General features: G+C 42.1%; 1 protein-coding gene across 3 annotated transcripts; it reads left to right on the top strand.

Moving 5' to 3' along the window:
* Positions 1-5,702: 5,702 nt before the first annotated feature.
* On the top strand, positions 5,703-25,919 carry AP2M1 (adaptor related protein complex 2 subunit mu 1). Of its 3 annotated transcripts, XM_072142407.1 has the most exons (12): positions 5,748-5,819; positions 8,340-8,377; positions 11,251-11,370; positions 17,572-17,837; positions 18,688-18,770; positions 21,944-22,079; positions 22,162-22,303; positions 22,544-22,663; positions 22,960-23,095; positions 23,276-23,373; positions 24,427-24,538; positions 24,862-25,919. In XM_072142407.1, exons 3-12 carry the CDS (start codon positions 11,297-11,299, stop codon positions 24,994-24,996), a joined length of 1,302 nt encoding a protein of 433 aa, XP_071998508.1. In that variant the 5' UTR covers positions 5,748-5,819; positions 8,340-8,377; positions 11,251-11,296; the 3' UTR covers positions 24,997-25,919. The 3 variants fall into 3 exon arrangements, with proteins under 3 accessions (XP_071998506.1, XP_071998508.1, XP_071998507.1); XM_072142405.1 differs by lacking the exon at positions 8,340-8,377 and having other exon boundaries at positions 5,703-5,819; XM_072142406.1 differs by lacking the exon at positions 8,340-8,377 and having other exon boundaries at positions 5,755-5,876.
* The last annotated feature ends 714 nt before the right edge of the window (positions 25,920-26,633 follow it).

Raw genomic sequence — 26,633 nt, 5'->3', positions numbered from 1 at the left:
GCTTTAGAAGGCCAGCGATTGATTAGAGCAGTAAGCACTGCTGTAGAGAAGGCGCACCTTTTTAAGCGTTTTATGAACACATTTGAGGTATTACTATACTCGAGAGCAATTACATATGAATGCTTTTTTCACCTTTAAAAACAGAAACCAGTAGGTTGATTTCCTGGGAACCTTTGGCAGAACACATAATTTGGATTTCAGAAGCAAAATAAACTGCTTCTTTTAAGGCCACATGCACACAAATTTGTAAGTTTTTCCCAGCCACATGGACTAACACCAATAGGACCTGCTCTATTGTTGGTGACCTAAACAGTTGGCTCATGCATGGGGTTGTGGAATCCAAAGCCTTTTGTATAAGCACATAGAAGTGAATGAAGTGTGCTAGCAGTAGAAAGTGGCTTGCACATGGCCCAAAACTGTACTGCCAAATGCTGGACTCTCTAGTTGTTAAGATGCCCATCTTGTAGGTCTTCTTGACTGTTTAGAATAGGAGGACAAATTGCATAAGTTAAACTTTTAGATTCTCAATTTAAATAAAATTACAATTTCTCAAATAAAACAAAAAAAAATCATAAAATAAACTTTGGTCTACGTCTCCTTTAACAGACGGAGATGGCTGTGGGGGAAAATGCAGTTCATGTAATTGATTACATGGTGCCCAGGCTCCTCCCTGCTAAACTCGTCTATATAGAACATGGGAACCAAGTCTAGTTGACTGTACCAGAGGTCTGATATAGATTCTCATTGAAGATAAAAGATAAGCAAATTACAAAAGTGAAATTGGAGGATAACTTTTCACTGACCACAAGGGAGTGACTTATCTGGCCCATAGATAGATTTATAACTACGCATTTCCCATCTTCTTCTTCCGATACAGTTTCGCAGAGAATTTCATAATCCATCAACCCTGCAACAAACTTGGCACAATTCCTCAGAGCCTACCCATAATGCCTAATTTTTTAAGTGGTTTACTCAGATGGGAGTATGAAGAACAAGTGGTTAATGTGCTGGGAAAGTGGAAAAAATAGGTACTTGGGAATTGTCTTTCCTTGAACCACGACATTCACCACCAGGAAATGATTTGTCATAATCGTAATCCTGAATCGTTGAGGGAGAGGGGGGACAGAAAAAGGTAGTTTCAGACCCTCTCGGACGATCTTTAAAACCCATTTGTTATTGGAAATTTGTTCCCATTACAGGAAAAAGTGCAATAGCCTGCCCCAACAGTCATTGCTGGAGGGATCTGGGGGATTGTTCAATATTTCCAGCCCCCCTCCTTCTTTTCTCAAGATTTGTGGGTAGAAGCAAACCTTCTTTGGGGACAAAGGACATTTTTCAAAACTCCTGTCAAAGGGAAACCCCCTTTTTTTTTTTTTTTTGGTCAGAAGCCTTATCCAAGATTTTATCAAGTGCTGTTCCAAACAATAAAGCCGCACACAGGCATCTCCATTCCAGCTTTTTATCCATATGGCCCGTCTAGCTGAATTAGACAAGGCAGAGGATCTTGCAGAAAGTCTTTGGGCATCTACGGATCCGTCAGCCAAAAGGCTTTCTGGGTTGCTTTGACATCCAATCAGGGTCTCTTGAGGGGAACCTTCTTTCAATTTCTCTTCCATCTGCGTGTCCACATAGATAGCTGCAATGTTTGTCTTAAAAGCTGCAGATGGAACTTCCCAGGCTCTATTTAAGAGACCAGCAACTTTTTTTTATCCATGGGGTTCTTCAGAGATCCAGCATCATTAAATGGTAGGGCAGATTTCTCTGATATTTTGGAAATTGCTACATCAGTCTTTGGTTGGCCATTTCAGAATTCAGATTATTTTTTGTTAAAGGAGTATTTTTGCTTGACGGCTCTTGTCTTAATTCCTTCTTTTTACGTTTTTTCCACTTGGGTTTTAATTAAAGATGTGATGTTTTTATGCAAGAGGAAAACACACTTCTGTTTCTCACCCAATCCTTGAAACATCATGGACTGGACAATGCTTTTTCTGCTCTTCAATTTCCATGGAGGATCTGACCAGCTTTATCAGATGATCCACATCTTCCACCTGGAACAAGGGTCTTCCTGCATCCTCTTGATCTGAATCTAATACAGAGCTGCCATTAGAGAAATTATATTTATCATTTGAATCAGATATACAAGGCGGTTCAATAAGTACCACTGTTTGATGACAGAGGGCGTTTGTGAGGGAATTTGGTTTTATCATCATGTGCTGCCATCTATCAAACGACGGCAAAACAAATTGCAGACTGATTGATAGGTTAGTTTGGATTTGGCAGCCATTTGAGTAAGACGTGTTTCATGATTTTTCGCTAAGATGGAAAAAGAGCAGTATCGTTCGGTAATTCGCTTATTGTTTTTGGATGGGAAAAAATGCGGGGAGATAAAAGCAAAGTTGGATTCTGTTTTAAGGGGACACTTCGCAATCTATGACCACAGTTTTAGATATTGGTTCAACGAAATTTAAACGTGGGCGAACATCCGTTTTTGTTGAGGAGAGACCAGGACTCCCAACAGACGTGGTTACCGAGAATATCATTCAAAAAGTCCACGACATGATCGACTCACTGATCGACGATGAAAAGTTGCGCGAAGTAGCAGAGGCTGTAAGTGTGTCGACTGGAGCCGTAATTAATATTTTACATGATAAGTTATCGATGAAAAAATTGTCGGCCTGATGGGTGCCGCGAGTGCTCACGCAAGCAGATGCGACTGTTAACTTCGAAGCAGTGTTTTTGAAGCAATTTAAGCGAGATCCAAAAGAGTATTTGTAGTCGAGTTGTCACTGTTGATGAAACCTGGATTCATCATTACACACCAGAAACTAAGCAACAATCAAAACAATGGAATTCTCCTGGTGAATCTTCTCCAAAGAAGCAAAGGCTGTCCTGTTGTCCAGAAAGTTCATGGCGACGATTTTTTGGGATGCGAACGGCGTCATCCTCATGGATTCTATAGAAAAAGGAAGAACGATCACTGAACAATACTACAGTGAGTTATTGGCCCACCTGTGGGGTCGTGCGTAAAAAAAGGGTTTTCTGCAATATATTGTGCAGTGTAGAGATTGAAAAAAAACCTTATTGTCCTCCAGTATGAGCCCTGCCATGTCTCTGTGTATCCCAGAACTGACTGTAAAATCTGGGACCTGAGGGGCATACTGGGGGTCACCCATGTGGGGGAAGAAGTCCCTGGAATTTCTTCAGCACTAGTCCAAAGACGCCTTCTCTTTTCTGGGTCACTATGGGATGAGAGGATGGGATGATGATGATGATGAGGATGACAAATAAAAGAAACGCTCTTTCCCTCTAGCAGTTTCGGAATCAGAGGCAATAAAACTGTACGCATCCAATGCGGTTTAAGTTTTACAACTACCTCCTCCACACACTTTGTGCACTATTACCTCCTCCGCACTACCTCCTCCACACACGGCGTGCACTACTACGTCCCCCACACTACTACTACCACCTCCACACAGTGTGCACTAGCTCCTCTGCACTATTACTGCCATCACAGATGCCGTGTACTACTACCTTCTCTGCACTACTACCGCCTCCACATACGGTATGCAAAACCTCCTCTGCACTACTACCTTCTCCACACACAGTATGCACTGCTACCGTCACTACACACGGTGTGCACTACTACCTTCTCCACACACGGCTTAAAAGTGCGGTTCGGGGGGGGGGGGGTAGACACAAAGAAAAAGGCAGATTGAGGAGGAAAATGGTGTTATTGGGGACAGATCACAAGCACTCCGCTCTCCAACACCACCAAGCGTAGCAGGGCAATACTAGGATATGTCCCCAGGGTTATAGATCACTGTCATTGGCCAGTCTGTATTTACTGGCCAATGGCAGCAGTCAACATCACTGGACCAATCAAATCGTTCCTGTGATGTCATGGGGGGGGAATGTGACCTGTCACCCTGTCGTGAGCGTTGGCTGCATTATGCAGCAAACACCCGGTGAGTATAAGGAGGGCTCAACCGTGATCCCTCTTTGTAACCTTCTCCCCCCCCCCCCCTCTCCCACAACAGGATGTTCAGAAATGTCCAAATGCAGTAAGGTAAGGTTAAGGTATATCTTTGCTGATATCTTGGCTGATTTCTATAGACATTCCCATGACATGGCACAAAGAAGCAGTGGGGACATTTTATTATGACGTTTTTGTCAGTTTTGTGGTGCACTCATCATTTCCTGTTTGGACTACAGCAACATTCTTCTCTGCGGTCTCCCAGCTAACTCTCTAACTGTCCTCCACTCCATCCTTAATTATGCTGCCCAGATAATCCATCTGTCTCTTCCTTTCACCTCTGCCTCTTCTCTCTGCCAGTCTCTCCACTGGTTACCCATTGCACATCAAATTTGATTTAAAATTCTTACCATGACTTACACAGCCTTCCACAACTTGTCCCTTCCATATATCTCTGAACTTATTAACCAATAATTGAGCCAGCTCAAAAGCCAAAAAAAGCCTTTTAAAATTATGCAAACAAGCATAGCATGAGGGGATCTGGTCTCCATAGGTGTTCATGGAGCCCCTCATGCTTATTTCCATAGTTAAGTTTTTGTTTTTTTTTAAACACTTTAAAGTCCAGGCCATAAGAAGCTAAAAGAAGAGTGTATCCTGGCAGAAGGGGCACCTGCCAGTTTGTCAGCTTGGTCTACAATCCTTCATCCTGGTGCTAGATGTCCTTTAAAGAGAACCTGTCACCAGGGAACCTCACAAATCACATACAGAACCTTTTATGTCTTCTACATATTCCACTGATGCTACTACCCATGAGATTAGAAGCAGTATTCTTGTGCAAAAGAATTTTATTGATGTCCTGTTGAATATTGGCAGACTGTCCCTAAGTCCTAGTTCCATAATGCAGCATGTTATATAGCAATAAGCCCTAACAATCAGGTACAAGGAGGCAGCGCAGTGCAGTGCAGTGCAGTGCAGTAAACACTACATATGCAGGACCCCATATCTTTGAACTCACATCAGGGGAGTTGCATATAAGTTTATAAAGGAACCATTTAGGGATAAGAGAAATGCTTTTTAACCCTTTACCAGTGTGTGATGTATTAGTACATTACAAATATTGGGCAGTCCTTTTGCTCAGTGGTATTGAATGAATGAATTCCATGTCCAATGTTTCCAGCTTAGTGCATCTGGGGAAGCGGAGCCCAGCCCTGCACACAACTGGGTGTAAATATGTAGCTGTAAAACATAGTGTGGGTGGGGGGCACTATAGTATGACAGGCCACTAAGGGGGGAGGTACTAGTTGTTGGAGTTAGGGGTAGAGTAAAGGCAAAGTTTCAAAAGGGAAAAATGTTTGTTTTTGAAATGTTTTGTTGTCCATAAAGGTATGGCCTGTATATTAGTGTTAGTGCGTCTCCCCCTCTCTGGCTACACGGCTGGAAGCACAGTGTATGTGCCCTCACTCAAGGTCACAGGCGATCACCATGTCCTGAGTAACCTTCCCTTAAGACTGCACAGCCCCTCAGACACTGCAGTACTCCAGGCACTTCTACTATCAGTTGAAATATATTAAATTCTATTAAACTACGGAAAAATACAGATATAAAATAAATCTACACATCGAGGCGCTTCTCCAGATCACATGACATGACCTGATCAGTCAGGTGACCAGACAGGCGCGTCTTTCCCCTGCGCATGCGCATACCTCTCTGCCTGTCATGAGGGGGGGGGGGGGGGTAGTAGGAATTTAACGCAGCTGCGCGATGACGTAAGCACTGCGCAAAGAAGCGGGTGGGAGGAGGGTCGGCCATCTTCCACTCTCGTCTGAAGCTCTGGGACCGAGAGCAGGTAAACGGGCGGTGACAGGCGGAAGGTTGTGCGATTCTGCTGCGGCCATTCTCTTGGGTGGGTGATGTCGCAGGAGGTTATGAGCTCTAGAAGCTTCTCTTCTCCCGGGCTTGGGGTGTGTGCCGGAGGGAGGATACGGGCGCGGCTGTCAGATTGGCCGGTGGGGCTGTGCCTTGTGATGGAGCAGCGGCGCCATGGCTCATCCTCAGGGCGGAGGGGCTGCTCCATCCTCGGCGCTTATTATTACCCATCATGTCCCAATATCTCCCGGTACTCCCATAGGCCTTGTCACCAGTGTCCTGGCATATAACCTCTGTATGATGAGCCTCGTTATCTGTGGCCATCGGTCTTGTATCTTATAAAGGGCTTGGGGCTATTATTATTAGTTGTTGGGTAGTAGTAATGTTTCAGTCTGAGGTGAAGACCTGCTTCATCCTCTGCTTACAAGACCTATTCCCATAAAGAAGCGCTGTGTAATGCTGAATTTCACCTGTGGTGGCGCTGCAGGAATATTATACAGATTATTGGCATGACTGCAGAGGATGCATGTACATATACCAGTCAGTAGCCTGGCGCTGCTCATCAGTGACCAGACCTGATGTACATTTCATTTTGGTACATCTGTGGGGAACAGAATTACTAGGTTGGTAAATCTGCCAGGCTTAAGAAGTCCCCCACATAGAATAGGGCCAAGTCTTTCCATTATACATGGGTATGGGTTCAATATCATTCAGACAGCTAACTTGTAGGGGGAAAGAAAAAGTAACATGAGGAGTGCAAAATGTTGAACTTCGAGTACAGCCAAAATCAATAGCGAGATAACATTGGTCATAGAAAGCAGAAGCTTCTCATTACATTTACCTTTCTTGTTAGTTAGCGTAACCACTAGTGTATTTAGGAACCATTGAACTAAGGGTGATGAACTCCTCAGTAGAATGCACTGCACAGAATTGGGGATACCTGCTGGTATCAGTTCCTGCAGACAAGGAGGATCCCTGACATTGTAACATTGTGCTTGGTCTGTAGTCTGGAAGAGAAAAGACTTAACTTGTGAAGTGTAAGGTTGTGTCCATGAAGTATACACATTACTGTCTTCAGTGGCTTGCATCAGGGAGATCTACTGATCCGTACAGTGTCGGCAGAGCTGATAACGGGTTTCTATCTGCAACTGTCAGTCTATTAACCATAATGTTTTGGGAAATGGGGTACAGTAGAGCCTTGGTTTAGTATTAACTATTGGGAATTGTTTGAAACCACATTGGTTAAAGTAGATATTTTTTATTATACATTTCCAATAAAAAATGGCATACATAATGGAGCAACAATCAGATAAAAAGGTTACCCTTTGGCCAGGTGTAAACAAATGAAAGTCAATGTTTCCTTATACACAATAAAGTGCTAAATACGACAAGGACCATATTCCGTCCTGGTATAGAAATAGTTAAAGCTAATGCCTCCACTAGAAACGGTTAACAAGACCATTCCTACCCCTTAGTTATCAGAGTTGATTCTGGATGCCACAATTGTATCCAAAAGGAGGAAATAACGATAAGGGAACAAAAAAAAATCAATGACATATACAGACCGCAGGCAAAGAGAACCGACCTGCGACACGTGTTTCGCCCAGAAAATGGCTTAGTCTTATGTTGTATGTGAGGGGACATTGACTTTTATTTTACACCCGGGCAAAATGCAACCTTTTTATCTGATTGTTGCTCCATTATGTGTTTGTCATTTTTTTTTTTTTTTTATTGAAACGTATATATAAAAAGGATCTACTTTAACCACTGTGGTTTCATGCATATTAGTAAATTTGATAAGTATTGGATATTGTATGTGAGGTCACAGTGTTTGGCCCATGACTGTTGCCTCTTCAAACCTTTTTCAGTGTCATATTGGGAAATGTTGCGGCAAAATCTTGGGCAGGTGAAGATGTGGCCTTTTTTTCAGCGAGTTCTCCCGAGCCTCATAGGATCCAGTAGCCTCTAATCGCAGCTCTCATGTTGCAACACTTCAGTGCTTCTGTTTTCCTTTTTGTTGGCCATATTTGTGCCCTGATGCCCGTGGTTGGATCGACTTGCAGCTCTAAGTGGATTGGCATTCATTTTGCACATCCAATCTACAGTTGACATGTTACAAGGGGTGTTCACCTTGCCAATCACAGCCATACTTACTTTCTAGGGATGTTAATCTGTCGCATAGGCTGCTCGACAGCCCATTGCAAAACATGTCCAGCTTGTGTCGGTGTTAGGTGGAGTGACCCGAACACCGAACTTCAAGGAAATTGGCCCGCAGGATCAAAGACTGTAAACCAAGCACACTGACATGATGGTGTGTTCACCCTCTGGCAGGATCATCTCTTCTTTTAAGCTGCTTATACCCTAGTTTAAAAAAAAAAAAGTTAATTATGAATCTGAGGTGCTCTGGGCTGCATAGATGTTAATGGAGCCTGGAGCCCCTTGGGCTCATTTTCATAATTTTTAAAGCCCTTTTATTATTATTTTTATTTTTTTAAATAAGGGCATAAGAAGCTAAAATAATGGATCCTGCCAGAGCATTATTGTACTTTATTTAATCCTTGATTTTAGGGGGTATAGATTTCCGTTAAAATCGAGCAGGAGTAGCTGCCCTGATTGATTTATAGCGTTTATTAAAAATATTTTGGTCTAAGGGGCAGTTCTCCCTTCAGCAATGTTGTGGCAGCGGTGGAGTGGCAATGAGAAAGGACGAGTTTGAAATTCGGCACATGGCAGCTGAAGCCAAGGGTTGTGGCAGCATGTTGCCTTCACTCCTGGTCTGATGGAACCCTGAAACCACTTTTAGGCCCCTTTTACGTTGATCCATCATTACGACCATGGCGTCTGCTGTGACTGAACTAATATTGATACATGATGCACATGATATTATATCAGGGAAATAAGAACTCTGTGCTTCATATAACAATGTAATGCAGAGTGAGAAGTCCGTGGCACTGCTGTGATCACGGAATAACGTCAAAGGGGCCTTAGAGTAATGCCACACACAGCGTTTTTGGTCTGTTTTTAAGCCTGTTTTCAATCCGTTTTAAAACGTAACAGTTTTTGAAAACACATCAGTTTTTACCATTTACCATGCTTATGGCTGCTTCATCACCCTGTGTACGGCGGCACGCGTAGTGTTTTAAACCCGTTTTTGGGCTGTTTTTAAGCAGTCCCTTAAAAAATGCAGTGAGTTTTTTAAAACGCATCCATTTTTGTCCGGTTTTACCAATTATCTTCATTAAAACGTGTCAAAAAAGCATGTTTTTTTTTTTTTTTAATGGACTGCTTAAAAACGGCCCAAAAACTGGTTCAAAACGCTGCTCGTGCCGCCGGCCTTAGGGTGATGCCACACGTTACGTTTTTGGACCGTTTTATAGCATGCTTTAAAATGCATGTGTTTTTAAATGTTTACCATGCGTTTGGCTGGTTTTAATCTGTTTCCCAGCTGCCTACACTTCTAGAAATGAAAATAAACGGGTTCAAAGCAGCCAAACGCATGGTAAAAGGCTTCAAAACGGCCCAAAACCGCAACGTGTGCATCACCTTTAGGCCGGTGGCACACATGGCATTTTGAACCTGTTTTTGGGCCATTTTTAAGCAGTCCGTTAAACGCATGCATTTTTGAAAACTTGTCCGTTTTTTGACCAGTTTTACCAATTGTATTACTTAAAACGGGTCAAAAATGCTCTTTCAAAAACTGCATGTGGGTTTCTTTTTATTTTTTTATCGGACTTCTTAAAAACGGCCCAAAAAACCAGGTTCAAAACCCTATGTGTGCCACCTGCCTTAGGGTGAAGACACACGTGGCGTTTTTTGGGCCGTTTTTAGTTAGTGCGTTTTCAGATCGTTAAAAACACATGTGTTTTTGTCCGTTTTTAATTGCGCAAATTTGGAAAAATGGACTAAAACGCGTGCGCTTTTAACGATCTGAAAACACACTAACTAAAAACGCCACGTGTGTCTTCACCCTTAGGCTACATTCACACGACGTTGTACCCGCTGTACCGTAGCACGTAGGGAGAGGAGGAGGCCCCTCTTCCTAGCAAAATATGGTGCACTGCATTGTATTCTGGGGTAAGATGGGACATGTCCTACCTTGCTCCCAGCTATGGAACCTGTACCGCTTGGTGCCTATTGCCATCTGTGCGAATGTATATACGTCCCCCATACAGCTGTGTGAATATAGCCTTGGGGTGATTTTTGCCTGCATCAAAGGATTGAAGGAAACGCCCCTGTTAAATTTATGGAATCGTTTTTTTTCTAATGGTCTTTAGCCCTCTGAGCAGCCTTGGAGCTCTATGCACTTGGCAGGAGTAATGCTTGGTGCATGTTCAAAACCTAACATTTATGCAGAACTGATGCTGAGCCTTGGCGTCTCCTGCTCACGTGACCCCAGGGTGATGTCTAGTTTCTGTGAATTATCTTCTGTCGAGGCTGGCAGTGTTTTTGTGGACTTGTATCTCGATGAACAGATGGAAGCATGAAAAAACGGTTAGACATCACTGCTGTCAGCTACCAAGTTATTGCATACTTTCAGTTCTTGACTTGTGGTGTTACTGTAACTGAACTCTGAATGGCAGGAATTACCCATATATGAACAGTCTGTTATGACATATGACGGGTGAAAGGGGCTCTGCTGCTTTGGACATTTTGTACTTTGTAATAAGCTATATTTTACATGTGCAGACCCTCCCCCATGCCACCTCCCGGGTCTAGAATTCCAGAGTCTGCAGTCGCTTTCATCTGGAAGGACTTAGTGTTTTTCCCCTACTTCTCTATTCTTTGTATTATTCCCTGTGCAGTACAGCTGTGAGCCCCCCACCTATATGATCCATGTAATATGATCTATGGTTTGTCTTCTTGTATTTTCTATGCTCAGCAGTTCCTGGGCAGTTTCCTCTGAATTCAGCAGTTTCCTTAGAATTTGATGTGTGAGGATCCCGGCCTCTTCCTTCCTCTAGTGCTGACTGTTCATTGTTACAGATGAGATTATGAAGCATCCTTCTGTGCCAGCTCATCTATGCCGCCCCCAGTTTCTGTAATTCTCGCTGTGTTATATGCTTCAGCTGCTGCTCTAGACAGAAAACAGGCCCTGAAGAGCCATCATTGATGGGCGTCACATTGTCTTTCATGTAGTCATTTGTCACTTCTCTACAGGAAAGATGGCGGCTGGAGGTAGGCGTAAAGGTTGAATCCTTGGGTTTCTGTGTTCAGAGATATGATGCTTAGTATTCTGCTTACTGCTTTTTCAACAGTGTACATTTTTTTGGCGCATACATACACTTGGGAATATTGTACATGTTATTTTTTATTTTGTTTTTTGCCACATACCTAGAATGGTAAAGGGAATTTTGCTACTAGTATTATTCGTTCATCTTATTTTTTTTTTCTACCTCCTCCCCCCTCTCCAGGTCTGTTGTAATCATCATGGGAAGAGGAGACTGAAGCAGATCCACCATGATCGGAGGGCTCTTCATCTATAATCACAAGGGAGAGGTCCTGATCTCCCGGGTGTATAGAGATGACATTGGGTAAGCAGGTTTTTTTTTTCCTTTTCTGGGTTTTATAGTTTTGAGTAAAATCACATATCTCACACACTGCTTCCTGTGTGTACAAGCAATCTCATTGTTAAAACATACTGATAGGAGAGACCTTAGTAGAGTCAGGATATAGGAGCTACCGGTATTGGCTCTATTCTCCGTAGGCTCTAGACTGTTTGCTTTTCACCTAATGTAGCCATGGGGCAGACATGATCTCTTTGGTCTGCCAGGCTCATCATTATTGGAGATATTTTGTGCCCTGAAAGGGGATGCTTGAGAATTCCATGGGGGAGGCTTGGGGCTCACACACTCCACACCTGCTGTACATCCATAGTGTAGGACTCCCAGTGATTACAAGTATTTAGAACCTTGCACTGTCAGTTTGGATGGAGCAGTGGTGTGCATGTATGACCACCCATCAATTCACTGCTTTGGAAATGCTACACATCAGTTCCACAAGTGTTAATGGATCAGTGGTCATGAACACTCACAAGGTGCTTTAGCATTTTGGTACTTGGCTTGGACCCCCACCATCTATTAGACTTCCTTACTCAATTGCCCCTTAACCTCCTGGCTGACAGTCACGTTTATGTATAGACATCTTGGGTGCTTGGGCATCTGGCATTAAATCTTCTGTTCTGCTAACTGGCACCTTGGCTGAAGGGCATGCATTTATAAAGTTCTGTTCCATATTTACCACTTCTTCTGCTGAAGCCTGAGCCTCAAGGTATGACTGTTGTGTACTATGGAGGACCACTTATTCCCATGCACTGAGATTTCTTTGGAAGGTCCCATGGTGCTTTGCACTCCAATTTTATCAAGTGACATCAATTGTTTTACTCGCTGTAAAATCTTTCTTCTTTGGTTAATAACACATGGTCCCTACATTTATAGATTTGACCACTTCCCCTCTCTATTCCCCTATATTTCACAATGTTCAACTTCAAAAACGTGACCATTGAGCAGTTACTTTATTCTAGGGATTTTAAGGAGGACAAGCTTATGGTGCCCTCCTTATGGCTCTTCTCACATCTGACTTCTAAAAACATAAATGGGGGAGATAACTTGAATGTGTTCTGTCATCCCAAGGCCAGCTTGATCTTGTGGGGACGCTGGATGGAGTTATAAAACTATACTGTGAGGTTTCAGTTGTGCATTTTTCTGCCTTTCTTCGCGCATAAGCATTCTCCTGTACCCCACATGATTGATGGTTGCCATGTGTTTTATTTTTTCCCCTTTTCTCGTTTTTGCACTTTCCATCCTGTTTAACTGCAGAGTACAGTTCCTTTTTAATAAGTATTTGTAAAATGTTTAAAAGGCTTGCATACTTCATAGTGACTATAGGAATCAGCCTTTTTCAGAGAATGTACATTTTTCATGAATATGCTTTGATTTGAAGGGGTGATTGGGTGAAGTCACACAAATTGCCATTTAGGGCTGAGTGTTCGGCTTTAGATATAGTGGCGTGGCCTTATTCTAGAGGGAGCATTTGTGACCAGGCTACTGTTGCCTATCCTGGTACAATGTTCTCACTAGGTGATGTCTTGGCTAGACCAGGTCCTGCATGAGCACAACGCATGGTGCATGCCCTCCCTCTTGCAGAAATGACTGATTTGCATTAAAGGTTTTGCCTATCTACATTTAGCATGGATTCTGGTAGAGCTTAGCTGCCATCCAGTACTGAATAGCCAGGTCAGCTGTAGACAACCAGCCAGGGGTTAGGACATAGCTTGCTCAGCAAGCAGTCATATTACTTTGTTCGTTTAGGCCATATCTTCATTGGCATTAAGCAGAGAAGTGGCGTGACTGTTCTCTGCCCCTCTTTACTGTATGTTATAGCTGATGCATGTGAGGTGTGCATTGCTTCAGGGCGCTGTACTTTGCAGTATTCAGTGTGCACTTCTCCTGGGTCTTTGCTAGTGTGTGTGCTGTGTTCTTTTTAGTATTTTATTTCTAACCCTTTCTTTCATTGCTGTCACTGTCCTTTCCCTTGCTGGTGCCATCTCTATTCATCTCATCACTTCATTGGCTGCTGTAGTAATAGGTAAGATCTCTTACTGCTGCCACTTGCCCTCTTGTGCCAGCCCTATAGAGTGTCTGTGCTTGTACCAGATTTGCTCCATTCGTGACCCTAGAAGTTTTCATGTTCTAACCTTAAATTTAATGTATTGTGCGGTAAAAGGGTTTAGTGCCGATTGGCATAATTTACCTTTGCTAGAGACCTATTCATGCATCTGTTGTTCTTCTGGGAGTCCCTTTCCAGCTCCTGTCCAGTGAAAATAAATAATTATTACATATATAGTTATTACATGGTCACGATGCTCAGATAATACACTGAGCGCTTATGGTGGTGTACTAATACATCCTAATTTACTTTTATAGGGGTCAGATATTTAAAGAGACATTCCATTCCCTCCACTGCTATTCTTAAAGGGAATATATCACCAATTTTAGTTTCCTTTTTTGATATGAAGTTTTGTTCTTTTAGGGGTATGCGATTGAACTTTGTATCCACTACCGACAATGGATGATATCACAATGATAGGGGGGGGGGGGGGGTTTCTATGAAGGGGTTAAAGCAAACCTGTCACCAAGAATGTTAAATTTACCGGCTGAAGGTTACAATAGTCTATGCTATGCTGCTTTTAAAAATACCTTTGTCATCTTTCTAAATTATTTCAGTAGTTTACTTCCTATTACCTGGCTCCCTTCTAGCAGCATGTGGTGAGTCCCCCTGGTCGGACAGCTGCAGCAGCCTGTGTCTCCTCCAGTCATCCAACTCCCTCACAACTTCATGTTATATGCATTGAGCAGAAGGGATGGAGAGGTGTGGTGGTGAGGTAGGATGTGCAGGTAGACACAGCCTGTAGTTGCCCCTCCCCTGGGACTCATCTGTTTAATTCGCATTACCTATTCTAAACTACTGAAATGGTTCAGAGTGCTGACAAAGGCAGCATAGCATAGGCTATTGGAACAGGTCACCGGCTAAAAAAAACACATTTCCCGTGACGGGTTTGCTCTAAACGAGGTGACAGCTGAAAAGAACCCCCTCTCCTTCCCCTACAGACCTAGAAAGTTTCAGGCTATTGGGCTTTAATAAGAGTACCATATGCTACAATTTTCACTATATATTGTGAATTTGAAATTGCTACAATTTCTTTGGTGATGCATTCCCATTTAGGTTCCATGACACTGGGGTTTGGAGTGCATTGCACAAGATCCTGTTTCCCTACCATTAATATCTTTGATGGGGAATAAGCCTTTACCAGAAACCTACCATCAGAAGTACATCTGATAGTAGCTTCTTCCTGCCTGTATCTGCCCTAATCTTAATTTCAGTAAACTTGAACCCGTACTCTTAATAAACATTATAAAAGAAATATGTAAACTATCGGCAGAGGCTACTGGGTCATAAAGTAGCTTGGCCGGGAGTAGGGTTGCACCAATACCATAATTTTGAGTGTGAAATGATATGATGAGAAGTATCACGATACTCGATACCAATACAATACTTTTCAAGAACTGAAATAAGTATTGTCTTAATTCAACTTTAAGGTTGCGGTCACATGGGGTGTTAACATTCCGTTTAGAAACCCAATTCGGAAGTCTAGGGGCGGGGCTCAGCCAAATTGCATATGCTTTTCCAATGAATTGCATACGATTAGTAATGAGACCAGCAATTTGCGAGGAGAGCTTTCGTTTTTATGAAGATTGTGTTATATGTATTGTGAAGGTTATCCTGGTAATATAAAATGTATAATTTATTTTGTCTTAATTTTTTAAAAATACAGTTAAACTGAATAAAAATGTACAATACAGGCAGTCCCCTACTTAAGAACACCCGACTTACAGACGATCCCCTACTTACGAACTGACTTTTGGTCATTTACTGTACTTTAGTCCTAGGCTACAATAAACAGCTATAACAGTTAGCAATGGTGCCTGTAATTAAGCTTTATTGTTAATCCTGGTTCTTATGACAATCCAACATTTTTAAAAGCCAATTGTCACAGAGACCAAAAAAATTTTTTTTTCTGGAGCTACAATTATAAAATATACAGTTCCGACTTACATACAAATTCAATTTAAGAACAAACCTACAGAACCTATCTTGTATGTAACCCGGGGACTGCCAGTATAGTGATATATAGAGAGATCTATGAGAAGATACATTGAGCTTGTGTAACTATGGGACATCTAGTGAGATAAATCCTCCCATTGACAACAAGTCCATAATCCAGTGGATAGAGACTCTAGAGGGGGAGACTTGTCAGAAGGGTCTGAGGTTAAACTGTTCATGGCAACCATTCAGAGCTCAGCTTTAGTTTTAATTGGTTGCAATGGGCAACTAGAACAGTTTTGCTCTTAAACACTTGTGATAAATCTCCCCATCTACCCTGCTTCTCTATGGCGGGTGGAGGTTGTGAGTTCAAATCCCCATCTGGGCAAAAAAAATATTTAATTAAATAACGTGAAATAATTTAGAGATCATGTGTCAGGGGAAGCCCTGGGAGCTGTAAAAACACCATATATAGACAGTTCATGATCTTTCCTTGATGACGTGGTCCCTGCTCTGCCTCTGGCCTGACACATCTATACAAAGAATTCCCTGCCTGAGGTCTCTGGGGAATCCCGGACAGACAATAAGGGTCTGTACAACAGCAGAAGGCATTCGGAACAAAAAAATGACAGAAACCCAGTAATGAATCGTTCTGAGTTCGAAATCTCAGTCGTTGTTCGATACTTTCAATCTATTGCGCAACCCTACCCGGGAGTAGAGGGAACTCCACGCCCCAGTAGCCTCTGCAGCTATGGCCCACTTGCACGCTCCCTCTTCATGGTGCAGACATTGCATAGCTGGGGAATGATAGCGGAGAGTGCACACCACACACCGAGGCAGTACTATCAGTATGACGCGTCGCCCAGGCTCTCTGGCCACCTACCTGTAGACAGCACCTGTCCTGACCTGCCACAGGTTCTTCACTACAGGCAGACAGCAAGCCAGGGCTGTGAATGTCAGCCTCTGCTGTCCACAGGTGTGATAACATAACAGGGTACTCATAGCATCTATTCACTACCCACCACAGGAGTAGGAGCTACTGCGTGTGTACAGTAGCTCCATATAGGCTAGCGATGTCTGCACCATAAAGAGCAGCGTGCTGGAACGTGCAGGTGGGGAAGCCTCTGTGCCCAGCTAGGCTACTCCACTCCCCAGGTAATTTTACATATTGCTCTTATAACATTTATTAAAAGTTTTAAGATTGGGTCGGATGTAGGTATGGGGAATCTACCATCAGATCTATTTATGGTAGAATCTTTATGGTAGGTTTTGTCTCATTTCTACTAACGTATGAAAACATTGCAATTTATAAACAGAGGCTTCCAAAACCATGTCAAATAGCCTTTGTCACTGATGCTAAGAATAACATGCCATAATATATATATTATATATATAAATTTTTTTTTTTCTCCCTTCTGGGAATATGGCTTGCCTGACTTTGCAGACCCAAAACCTTCTGAAAGAGTCTTGTGATAACTTGCACCTAAAATCAGTAGGGGACTAGTTTTAAGTGATGTGTGGACTAGGGACAAGTTACACCCCGGGGACAGACTAACCGGGGTCATTGGATTCTTTGATGGCTCTGTGTTTGAAACCTCATTAAACCATAATGGGTCAGAAGTATTTTCCACACTGTTTGCTTCAAGGGGTATTCCCATGTGCAGTGTTCGACACCTCCTGTGCACCTGCCTCAAGAAAAGTCTTCTGGCACCACTCCTGCTACTAGGTAGGCTGATTTCAGTACCTGAGAGAATGTGTCAAATGTTGTGAAGCAGACATTTTCAACTTCCGTTTTATTTGAACAAGGTTGTGCAGCCAACTTCACTCAGCGTGTTCTCAGCGTCACTTAAAGTAGCTGCACATGCATGGACAAGTGTCCATCCAACCCAGCTGTAGGCTGGTGGTTCGCTAGATAAATACCCTCTGACTATCATTAATACTGTTCATGAATTCACGAGTTCATGAAGTGAATTTTCTTCATGCCAACCAATTCATAAAATTGTAATTTTCTGTTTGGATTAGGGGTACACACTGTACTTCATTGGTTTCATTTGACACCTAAAATGAAGTCTATGCACTTTCCCGAAGTATTGTGTTAATGTGGTTTTTTGTTCTTATTTTCCTTCATGCAGGAGGAATGCAGTTGATGCATTTCGCGTCAATGTCATCCACGCCCGGCAGCAGGTGCGCTCTCCTGTCACCAACATTGCTCGTACCAGCTTCTTTCACGTGAAACGTTCAAACATCTGGCTGGCAGCAGTAACCAAGCAGAATGTCAATGCAGCAATGGTGTTTGAGTTCCTCTATAAGATGTGTGATGTCATGACTGCTTACTTTGGAAAGATAAGCGAAGAAAACATCAAAAACAACTTTGTGCTTATCTATGAGCTGCTTGATGGTAAGCGCCCAGAAAGTTTCTTGTTGTCAGGCTTATCCTCTGTATGGCTTTTAGATTTAGGGGCACCTGTCACCAAATTTTTCACAAATTCAGCTAGTGGCAGGTCCATATAGAATCTTAATACAAACTGACATCCTTCTTGGAGCTTGAATGATGTCGGACATGGGAAGGAGCAGTGAAATTCGGCCCAATGAGGCCACGCCTTGTCTGACTGGCTCTAGATATGGCTATATTCAAGGTAAGGTTATACAGTTGATTTTATGGGAATCTTGAGGGGAATTGGTTTTTTAGCTAAAAGGTATTTTGAATATTTGTGAAAAATGTGGTGACAGGTTGCTTATGGCCGGGACGGGCTATTTAAAAATAATAAAGGTGTACTTGCCTCCTCCGGCTCTGCTGATGTCCCGTGCCATGGTCTGTTTGATCCTTGCCCCTGTTTACAGGGGCACAGAAGCCGCACACAGGGAGCTTCAGGTCTGCAACGTGGCTGGCTTCTCCCATCCGCCCCCATCTCTCAGCGTTGTAAGCGCTGGCTGTAAGCTCCCTGTAAACAAACCGGCGCTGCGGGACATCAGCGGCGCCGGAGGAGTTAAGTACACTTTTGTTATTTTTAAATAGCCCTCCCCAACCCGGCCCTAGGTAAATTTTATGAAAATGAGCCTAAGGAGCTCCAATGGTGGTAATGGAGCCTGGAGGTCCTCGGGCTCATTTGCATACAGTCATTCATCCAGGTGGTAGATGCCCTTTAAGTGGAGCCCTGGGCAGCTTAAGGAAAGGGGGGAAAAAGGTCATTTTCTAACTAGTGTGTTTTGGGTTTTTTTTTTTTTTTTTTTTTAATGCACGGTAATAGAAATCCTGGATTTTGGCTACCCACAAAATTCTGAAACTGGAGCACTAAAGACCTTCATTACCCAGCAAGGAATTAAAAGCCAGGTAATCTATCTGTGTGTGTCTGTATATACATTAACTACATGGGATTGATACCCACATCTTTGTAAAACTCAGTAGCTAAAGTTTGTTAAAGGGATTGGAAACTTTCTGATAAACTTTTGAAGTGTCCATAGCTCCCAGGACAGTGACAGTCAAGTAATTTGTCGACCTGATCAACTTTCCTGTATATGAGTTGAAAACCTGGTAACTCGCATGATTCCCCCATCTGGGACACTATAGATACGTTGACTGCCACATCCAGTGTTCATAAAAAGTATCTAGTGGCAGCAGTGGACAAGGCTCATCCTCTGCTCTGTAATGGGAATTACTCATTACTCGGCTTGGCAAATAGATGCTAATTTGTAAAGACTCATTCAAACGGGCGTGTCTGTTTCTTCTAAAAATACAGACTTGTGATATCCGTGTACAGTCTGTATTGTATCTGCATCTGTTTTTTTTCATATCCATATGTTGGTTATTTCAAGTCCACAAAAAAGGATAGTTTGAACGGACCCATATAAATCAATGGATCAGTATGCTATTTTCAAAAGAAAAGAAAAAAAGATGATATGGGCCAGAAACCTGGCAGTGCCAGACGTTAAACAATTAAAGAATTGCAGCTGGATATTAATATTAAAGGGGTTTTCTGGATTCAAGATGTCGATAATGTGTCTGCAGAATAGCACCTCCATGTTGTTTGGGGTTCACATCCAGCACCCCAACAGGTCAGCAGATAAATGGAGAATGACAAAGGAATGTAGACGGGTCTCTGGTCTCGCCACTACTTTATCAGCTCCTCTGTGGAGGTAGCGACCAGACAACGGCCCCCATAACGGCAATCTGAATGAAGCCTAAAGGGTTTGTCTAATTTCAGCAAACAAATCTGCTTCCTGTCATCCATTTCTTCCAATAGACAGATAATAATTGCTAGTCTGTTACTGTAACAAACCATGCAGCTCACAAAACCTTTAATTGGGATACAAGCTATAGTCTTTGCTGAAACTGATGAACCTTTTAATGTATTTCTTTTTGGTTTTATGCAGTTTATGTGGTGTCTGATGTACTAACTGCTCTCACTTTCCTTTAGCTGCCACCCTAGACTTTAACCTTTTCTTGTTTTTATCTCTGCATTTCCTGACCTGCTTGTCCACTTTCCCCACGTTTTGCCTACCGTATTGCTTCTCCTCTGCTTCATGTGACTGGATTGTAGCACCAGGTAGGAGTGAATGGAATAATGAAGCAGATTGTCTGGTGTGGGTTTTTCGATATGCTCTTTGGTATCTAGTAAATACCTAAACATTAAAGAAAATCTCCCATCAAAATAAAGCTTGGATAAACTAGGGACACTTGCTCATAGATCCAGGCATTGTGACTGGTAATCTTCTTCTTATGTGTTATCCATGACCTCCTTCCTTCTAAAATCAACTTTAGGATTGTTATTGAACCTGAATGGCTACTGGGGTTTTACCTGAGCCCCTCCGTTGTGTAGCTTCACAATATTTCAGTCTCGCCCTCCCCTTTATACACCCTCAGCACGTCCCTCTTCCTGATGTGATCTCATTGTCGCACAGGAAGTTTCATTATACAGTGAGAGGGAGGAAGTCATCCTGCACAGTGTAACAGCTTGTGAAGCAACAGCATAGAGTTGCTGTGGTAATGCCCCAAAGAGCCCCCCTGGCCCATTAGATTAATTATTCAAGTGGATATTAGAAGGAAGGAGGCCCTGGATAACAAATAATAACATTCTCTGTCACAGAAACCTCATCTATGAGTAAGTGTCCACTGTAGTCGTATCATAAGATTAAAGGAAACCTACCATGAGGAATCTACTGTCAGAAGTAGATCTGAAGGTAGATTGCTTCTGCCTGCCCACCCCTGCCTAATCTATCATTTACGCCAGAGACTACTTGGGCATGCACTACCTTGGCCAAGCAATGGGAGCTAAGGGTACTCCACGCGCCAGTAGCCTCTGGCCCCAGGAGGTCACTGTGTGGCTCTCTTCCATGGATAAGGGCATATGTGCACCATAATGTGATATTAGCTACATTGCCTACAGGATGATTTAGTATAATACATTTTTTTTAATTCCAACTTGCGTCCATCCTGTGCATGTTTGGTATCTTATTGTTGTCCATTGGCTGTTATTGTTATTATACTTTTTATTAACAAAATGACTTTTGACGATCTGTAATTATATGACATTGTTTGTGCCGACACCATATTGTGCCAGGCAACTTTTTTTTTTTTCCTGTGCATCGGTTTCCAATACAATTATATTTTTATGATTATTTACAATATTGATCTTTTATTCTACATGTTAGTGTGGAATCATCTTTTCTTTTTTTTTTTTTTTTTTTTTTTTTCCCCCGTGGTTTAAATTATGCCCAATACTAGTTATGTGCCTTCCCCATTGCCTATGGCCATGATGTCTACACAATTTTCAATAAACTGCAGGTCAACAGTCTGCCAGGAAACCAGAATAAGTTTCTACTGAAAAATCTTGGATAGTATTATGCCAGAATCCACAACAGAAAATATTCTTCCATTAGTCAATAAATATTAGATATCTTCTACCTGCCTTTGACCCAATCTGTAATTTAATAATCCTGGAACCTAACTTCTGCATTTAATTTACATATTGCTGAAATAAAGTTAAGAGGCTACTGGGGCATGGAGTAGTCTCTGCCGTTAATTTACATATTACTAAAATAAAGTTTTTAACAAGTTAGGTTCCAGGATTATTATTATAGATTAGGCAGGGATGGGCAGATCTATTTCTGATTCGTCATGGTAGGTTTCCTTTAATCTTATGATACGACTACAAGGGACACTTACTCATAGATGGAAGTATTATGCCAGGCAAATTTTTCTGTGCATCGGTTTCCATTATAATTATATTTTTATGATTATTTATAATCTTTTTATTCTATGTAATTGTTTGTGTGGAATCAATTTCTTTTGGTTTAAATGTTCAATACACATGGAACATGCCTCGTGCTCTGGATATCTGATTTGACTGTAGTGTCAATAGCAATACTTTCTGTTTTTTTTGGCTTGGTTGCCTAGTATTGGGCAGCAGCATGAGAACGCTGTAATATGTGTAGATAATTGCTGATGTCCAGCACTGGCAAAAAACATTGTAAAATATATATAACTTAATTTCTGTGTTCTGTTAGACCAAGGAGGAGCAGTCCCAGATCACCAGCCAGGTAACTGGTCAGATTGGTTGGCGGCGTGAAGGAATCAAATATCGTCGCAACGAGCTGTTCCTGGATGTGTTGGAGAGTGTGAACCTACTAATGTCCCCTCAAGGTAAGTGCAGTGTAATGTTTTACAGTAAATGAAGTTGTAGTCCTTGATACATGAATGACTCCATCTTGATTGATATTTCCAGGGCAGGTACTTAGCGCCCATGTTTCTGGTCGGGTGGTTATGAAAAGTTATCTGAGCGGCATGCCGGAATGCAAATTTGGAATGAATGACAAGATAGTTATTGAGAAACAAGGCAAAGGAACCGCTGATGAGACGGGCAAAACGTGAGCATCTTGTACTGTTGGGGGTTTTGCAGGAGATGCATATTCTTCATCTTCGCACCTATAATACATGGATGTGTGCCCAAATTGTCTTTTTATGTGTCTATTTGTTGCAGTGACTAAAAATCTATTCTAAAGGCAAAAACATTAGCAAGAAACGTGTGTTATGAGCTACATTTCTCCATCCTTAACTTTTTGTCTATTTCTTTAAAGGTAAAATGTTACATTTCCTAAATGTTTTAGGGGGAAACAATCCATCGCTATTGATGACTGTACATTCCATCAGTGTGTTCGACTCAGCAAGTTCGATTCGGAGCGTAGCATCAGCTTTATTCCACCCGATGGAGAGTTTGAACTAATGAGGTAAACTTTTATTGCTTTACCCCCCGATTAACTTTATCCACTGATACTTCTTTTCTGATTGGAAATGCAGTCACCGCTAGTCACTGTAGATTTAAGCCTTGCTTCATTATGTAATTTATTTGGCTTTTCTTGCCACAGAGAATGAATTTGTACCTGCCCTAATTTTGCATCTGTTTTGTCGCTAGAAAAGCTTTCTACTCTTGATCCTTCCCATGCCATCCATTGCTTGTGACTTTTCTCCTGCTTAAAATTGGAGTAGAGCTTTTCCTGTTTAATGCCATTTCCTGTTTTCATAGATATCGAACCACAAAGGATATCATCCTTCCGTTCCGTGTTATCCCACTGGTTCGCGAGGTGGGACGTACTAAACTGGAAGTTAAGGTGGTGATTAAATCCAACTTCAAGCCTTCCCTGCTGGCTCAGAAAATTGAGGTACTCAAGAACTAGGTTTTGAGAGAGAATCTCCCAACTTTGTACCTGTAACCTCTGATCTGTAAAGTACTGTGGAATATTATGGCACTAGATAGATATATTATATTTTATTTTATTTTTTTACCTTTTGTGAGAATTCTTTAATATTTATTCATAACGCGCATGCTTTTTACTGCACAGGTCCGAATCCCAACACCACTCAACACAAGTGGAGTGCAGGTCATCTGTATGAAGGGAAAAGCCAAGTACAAGGCCAGTGAAAATGCCATTGTCTGGAAGTGAGTGACTTGTTTTTTTGTTTTTTTTTTTTCCCTTGGAAATCTTTACACAAAACAGTTTGCAATAATACCCTGTGGTTCAGTTAATGGATTCTAAAACTGCTTGCTATCCATTGAAACCCCTTTCTCTGGAGCTGTCTGGAGCAGTCAAATGCATTTCAGTGGGCTCACACACACGGTTGTGGTTTTCCAAGGCCTCATTCATGAGCCGACAGTCTTTTCTGCTGTCATTGGCGTGTGAGTGGACTTCAAAATATATCAGTGTGTATTTCACAATGTATGTCAGGGCACAAAAGTGAGTCACCTCCGGACCTCGCAAATCCACAGTCAATGCAAGCAATTGGTACCACTGACTGAATGCTTCACATTTTTCTCTGCTATCCGCAGGTAAATACTTTAATTTTGTATAAAAAAAACTTTCCATACAACATTTTTACCATGCGATCAGCAAAACATGGCAAAAACTTTAGGGTACTCATCTTAGTCCATAAGTCCATTAATGTTAAAGCGCCATGCCAGACACAGTATGCTGAGCCCTCGGTAAAACAGCCTGCTATTGTGTATTGTGCTTTAACACTAATGAACCTATGGACTAAGATGAGTACCCTAAAGTTTTTGCCATGCTTTGCTGATCGCATGGTAAAAATGTTGTTTGGAAAGTTTTTTTTTTAATGCAAAATTAAAGTATTTACCGGCGGATAGCAGAGAAAATGTGAAGCATTCAGTCAGTGGTACCAATTGCTTGCATTGAGTGTGAGTGGACTTCACATACTGATGACACAAGGCCTACAAAGAGCCCATTTGATCTGTTGTTTTTAGGCCAGAAGGGAACCCTCAAGGAAAGTGTAAAAGCTTCTTACTTTGGATTATTTGGCCTTTCTTACGGCATGCTGAGGTCAACAGTTGAATTGGGGAGCTCCTGGAGCAATATTTTGGTGCATTACAGCATGTCTTGTTTTAACTGAAAGTGGTGTCTTTCATTTCTTAAAACTTTGATTACTAGTACGTCATCAGTGTTGCCCTTTTGTAATCGGTTATATGTTTATCACTCAGGATTAAAAGGATGGCTGGAATGAAGGAATCACAGATTAGTGCTGAGATTGAGCTCTTGCCAACCAATGACAAGAAGAAGTGGGCTCGCCCTCCGATTTCCATGAACTTTGAGGTAGTGTTTTTGTTTTGTTTTTTGTTTGTTTGCAAATAAATGAGACTTCAAAAATACTTGTAAGAAACCTGAAATCTGTCTCCTGACAGATTTACTTAGTCTCGGAGACAGTAGGCTGTCCACTGGGCAGTCATACCAGCATCAGCCGTGGTGGTTAGAGGCAGGTGTCGGCTGTGTTATACAGCTGACGTCTGCTGTGTAAGGAGAGAACTTGTCCCGTGAGCTCTCTCTCCATACATGCAGTGTAAGCGTAACTTCCGTATGAAGCCCTCTTCAGTATTGTATCTGCACTTGCTGTAATAACTTCTATTTCTCTTTCTCAGGTCCCCTTTGCTCCGTCCGGCCTCAAAGTTCGTTACCTGAAAGTGTTTGAACCTAAGCTGAACTACAGCGACCATGATGTTATAAAATGGGTGCGATACATTGGCCGCAGTGGAATCTATGAGACACGTTGTTAATGCATCAGTACAAGAGGAGGGAGCCACTTCCATTATTAATGCTGACCCCATTACACTACACACAGATGGGGTGAATCCAGGTCAAAAAGGAGACTATTCTCCAAGGCACTGAAGAGTGGAAAATGCTCCTTTCCTTTTTTGCTTCTTCCGCCCGACCATTGCAGCCAATTTGGCTCTTTATCCCCATTCAGTCTGGAGGCTCTACACACAGATTCAGCATTGGAAAGGTTAACCACAGTTGGAGATCTAGATTTATAAGGCATCTCCTTGTCCACCTTGCTGCTATGTGTTTATTCTTTTTCTAAAAGCCCTTCTCACATGCAGCTGCCCTTGACCTTGTATACTAGCACGGTCTGTGAGTATTGCTAGCGGATAGTAATTCTGAATAGTGTAGTGCTTCCTGCACGCTTCCCATCACATCCCTCCTTACCAGTAGCTAGCAGCGTCATGTTTACTGTGTCCAGGTAATCCGGTATCATTAACTATTAAGGCCAGCTCAGCAACCCGAGGGAATCATCATAGTGAATGGGGAAACACAGATGCCTATGTGTAGAGGAGTGATTACTTCTACAATTTTAGGGGGTGCAGTATGCAAAGTTTAGGACCAAATGTAGGGGAAAGGGTTAAGCGATTGTTCTCCAGGCCCTTTCACTACTCATCAGTGAGGAAGAGGAGGAAAAGACCATTCTATAAATGTCCCACAAAAGTCATTGTCATGGAGTGCAAAGAGTAAACATATCACTGCCAGCGAGCAGTCACTTTTCCTAAAGCAGCAAGGATGGGCTCCTGTAGCTCCCACTGATGTGATTTGTGTGGCCCTGTGACTTCTCTCATGTCCCTGTACTCCTTGTGCTGTGATTTGCTCTGTTTTTCTTTGTGATGGTCGAATCATAAACCTAATAAACAGTGTAGAAAATGGACAACTTGAAGCTGATTTATTTCTCAAGCATAGTACTTTTTTTTATCATTATTAAAAAAATATGACAGACTGGATGTAATGGAATGAGCACATTGCCAGTGTTGGGATGTCATAGTGAACTATCATTCAGGGAATCCCTGCAACGCATTAGAGCTGCACTGCAATCATGTTTAAAGTGTCTTTGCTACTACTCTGCTGGGAAGTAGGCACTCTGTACATCGTATTTCATGGGCGTGTAAAAGATCTTCCTTAATAAAGGGATACTGTACAAAATGTATAGACCAGATTTACATACTGCAGCTATCCGCTTAATTTTGCAACACTTGCACTGGTGACTTCTTATTCTATGCAGAATACATCTTGGAGATGAACATTAATTTGTTTTTTTTTTTAATTCTATTCTTGGCAGTGCAGCACTAGTGACTAGAAGAGATGGTCCAAGCTGCCTATGCTTATCTCTTATCTTATTCTCTTTAAAGGAAAGCTACCACCATGATAGAGGATTGTAAACCACCAACACTTACATGCTGGTGTGTGCCCCTTCTGTCAGGATCTGTTTTTCTTTTAGCTTCATGCCTTGATTTCTTCTTCTTCTTCTTCTTCTTCTTTTTTTCTTTTTCTTTAATGCAAATGAGCCGTTGGAACTCCGGGCACCGTAGGTGTTAATGGAGCCTGGAGCCCATCAGGCTCATTTGCTTAATTTTAACGCTTTTTTTTT

Source organism: Engystomops pustulosus, chromosome 3 (genome assembly GCF_040894005.1).
Source record: "Engystomops pustulosus chromosome 3, aEngPut4.maternal, whole genome shotgun sequence".
Lineage (NCBI taxonomy): Eukaryota > Metazoa > Chordata > Amphibia > Anura > Leptodactylidae > Engystomops > Engystomops pustulosus.
This window is presented reverse-complemented; position numbering and strand designations above follow the sequence as displayed.